The sequence below is a fragment of the Cyprinodon variegatus genome, unplaced genomic scaffold (genome assembly GCF_000732505.1).
Source record: "Cyprinodon variegatus isolate N-32 unplaced genomic scaffold, C_variegatus-1.0 Scaffold163, whole genome shotgun sequence".
NCBI classification, from domain to species: Eukaryota; Metazoa; Chordata; class Actinopteri; order Cyprinodontiformes; family Cyprinodontidae; genus Cyprinodon; species Cyprinodon variegatus.
The window spans coordinates 381,848-385,379 of NW_015150616.1; the positions used below are offsets into that span (position 1 = coordinate 381,848).

The window sequence follows — 3,532 nt, forward strand, 5'->3', positions numbered from 1 at the left end:
ATGCTGAGAAAGGTAAGATCGGATGTATGGATCTATGAAATATAGCCTACTGAGACTAGCTGCCTTTATACGTTAACTACAAGGGCCTATATATAAAACCTGATCAAATAACCACATATGGATTACCATAGACTATTAAACGTTGTGATGTTAGTCAGTTTTCCTCTATTTGCTGTCTTGTTTTCAGGGGGAATGGGTCTGGGTGGACTCAGACATCGGGGTCCCCATTGGAGCTCGGGTCAAAGAAACATCAACTGGTCTGAGATTATTGGTGGATGATGAGGGAAATGTAGGTAACATCTGACGATTAAATGAGGATTAAAATAAAAGTGTCTCATTCTGCCACTATTGGTGTTTTCTATTGATGATCCCTTAGGAGCGGCGTTTGTCCAAGGAGGAGGAAGCCTCTCTCAGGATCATGCACGCGACATCTGTTGAGGGGGTGGATGACATGATCAAGCTTGGGGACATGACGGAGGCTGCCCTCCTCAGGAACCTGTCGCTCAGACACAAGCGAGGACACATCTATGTAAGCCATAAAACTCACTGGGAAAAACGCTGTTGGCCTTTTTGCATCTATTTTAATAAATCAGTCTTTTTTTATTGTAAATTCACCTCTGGAAGTTTTATTTATTTATATGTGTATAAAGATAAGTAGATCATGATATGAGGGTGTTCACCCTGTTAAAATATTTGCATAGAGGCAGAAGTCCAAAATGTCTACCTTTAGATATTTGGTATCTTAATAAAAACAGTGGAGTTCAGTAACGCAAACAATGCCTAATAATGGTTTTAAAAAGTAAAAGATAATTATTTGAATACTTTTCAATCAAATTGTAAATGTATCTTCCTTTTGGTTCTTTTGTATGTAGCTTTTTTTGTTGTTATTTTATTATCTCTTACTTTATGCTCTTCAATCTAAAATGAGACTCATTACCTGAACAGCCAAAATGAAAATTAAATCAGTTGAGGTCAAATTTAGAAACACCTGCTATAACCTGGTTATAAAAGCGTAAACCCTTAAGCGAATAGTTTATTTAAACCTCTTTAATTCAGTTACAGTTTTTTTAAATAAGAGTATATCTTTGTAATATGTCTCCTCTTTAACTTGTAGAGGTTAAATCAGTTTGTTGGGCTGTCGAACATATATATTTATATATATTTTGGGTCAAAATTTGCACCTGTCTCTTATTTTTTCAACTTGGTTTTTAAAAAAAAACACATCTATTGAGTGTAAAGTGACCCCATAGTTGTGATAATCCTCGACTTGTCACAGCTTAAACAGTTTTGGAAGATTTCAGTCAGGTCTGTTTTAGCTCTTAGACTTACCTGTACTGAACTGAAGCTCCTCTGGCGTTATTGAGTAACTGACTTGTTTTAATCTTGTGATTTTACCAGTTTTGGAAGAAAATACAAAATGTGTGACATTAAAGCTTTTGGAACCGTTAATGTTACTCCTGCTACATAATGAAAAGGCTTTGATTCAGTTTATTCCTGCAGGAGATAAAACAAACTGGTCAAATATAGATCTAATCATATAGAATCTAAGCTGATCCAAGTTTAATTAGATTAAATCCGATACATTTGAAAACAACTGAATCAGATGCATTAACGTGAAGTAATGTATTTAGTCAGGTAGTATCACATAATGTCAAGTTGTCTGTCTGAACTTTGCAGCTGTTCCTCTTGATTTACAAATATAATTTTAAATTGATGTCATATTATCTGCAATTATTATTAGCCGTCTTTACTTAACTGCCAATAAATCAGAGCTTTAGGTAAAGATTTGCAGAGATTTCTGGGAAATCCTTGTAGGTTGTCAAAATGTATGCATGTTATTCATGTTGACTGTACAGTAGCTAAAGAAATCACTAAAATAGAAACAAAAGATGCTTTGATCTAATGTTAGTTTAAAGTATATTAAAGCGTATGTTCTATATTTCAACCTTGCAGATATCCGCTGTTGAATTGAGGTTGGAAAAAGAAATAGAAAAGCTTGAAATCTCTTTTTCTTTAAGTCTTTTTAAGGGTTTATCTCAAAGGTTTCCAAACATACCAGAGCCAGACAATATATGGTTATTGAGGAGGATTTTCCTTATTTTTATTTTATACAACAAAAATCTCAAGCTTAACTCTTTTAAACCTTCCCAACGCTTTAAAACTTGTTTGGCTTTTTTTGGCCCCAGTTCAAAAAGCTGTTTTTATTTATTTCTTCCAGACCTACATAGGTTCAGTTTTGGTGGCGGTGAATCCGTACCAGGATTTTCCCATATACTCAGACGAACAGGTGAGTCTCTGCTGATGTGTGAGGCTCTGTCAGCATCCTCCATAACCTGCAGCTATCATGCTCCTCATGTGTGCCATCCTGCTGTTCCACAGGTGAGATTGTACCACAGTCGGAAGCTCGGAGAACTCCCCCCGCACATTTTCGCCATCGCTGAGTCCTGCTACTTCAACATGACTCGCCATCTCAAGAACCAATGCTGCATCATTAGGTCAGAGACCATCACATGCTGTCTTGGGTTAAATCGGTCTGTTTGCAACTTTCCTGGTCATCACCTGAGTTTTGTGTTTCCTGCTTTTCTCTCAGCGGGGAGTCTGGAGCTGGGAAGACGGAGAGCACCAAACTGATCCTCCAATATTTGGCTGCTGTGAGCGGGAAACTCTCTCAGCAGCAGATCGAAAAGCAGATCCTGGAGTCCAACCCCATTCTGGAAGGTACCCCATCAGCAATGGGGGAGTGGCGGCCTAGTGGATAGGGCATAGAGCTTGGAATCCTGAGGTTCTAAGTTCGATCCCCCACTCCCACAGACTGCCATTCTAGTTCACTGAGAAAAAGACCCTTAAAAATGTGTTTAAGGATTGGTCTGTCTCTGAAGCTTGATTTGGTTTCTGTTTTACTAGGAGAGTTTATCAGCAGTCACAATTTAGTTAATTAAATCATTGTACTTGGTAAAAGGTTTATTTTTAAAGCCAAAAATAGATTCTCACTTAGTATTTATTTCTTTAAAACATTTATTCAGCATTTTTTAACTTTAAAAAAAGTTATATGGTTCAAATCGATAATGAAGCCAGAAAATATAAAAACAGATGGGAAGTTATTAAATGTTAACTCTAAAAATTTAATTTGTGCAAGAGTGTAACTTTGTGATGAAAGTTGGTGGCCACTCTCTTAGGATGGGGGCTGATGGACCTTCAGTTACTAGACACAAACGCTTTCAAAAGGCTTTTTATTTTCCAAAAATGAGCTCAAACATACACTATATTGCCAAAAGTATTTGCTCACCTGCCTTGACTCACATATGAGCTTAAGTGACATCCCGTTCCTAATCCATAGGGTTCAATATGACGTCAGTCCACCCTTTGCAGCTAGAACAGCTTCAACTCTTCTGGGAAGGCTGTCCACAAGGTTTAGGAGTGTGTTTATGGGAATTTTTGACCATTCTTCCAGAAGCGCATTTGTGAGGTCGCACACTGATGTTGGACGAGAAGGCCATTGCTGCATCTTCCATATCACTTTGTAAATCTGGCA

General features: G+C 37.5%; 1 protein-coding gene across 1 annotated transcript in view; it reads left to right on the forward strand.

The window, feature by feature from the left end:
- The window catches only part of LOC107086817 (unconventional myosin-VIIa-like), a 33,033-nt gene continuing 29,501 nt past the window's right edge, over nt 1-3,532 (forward strand). The window contains exons 1-6 of the mRNA XM_015378021.1: nt 1-12; nt 188-289; nt 377-529; nt 2,219-2,287; nt 2,380-2,495; nt 2,591-2,718. Of these exons, the coding sequence (XP_015233507.1) occupies nt 1-12; nt 188-289; nt 377-529; nt 2,219-2,287; nt 2,380-2,495; nt 2,591-2,718 (580 nt within the window). The remainder of the gene's footprint in view (nt 13-187; nt 290-376; nt 530-2,218; nt 2,288-2,379; nt 2,496-2,590; nt 2,719-3,532) is intronic.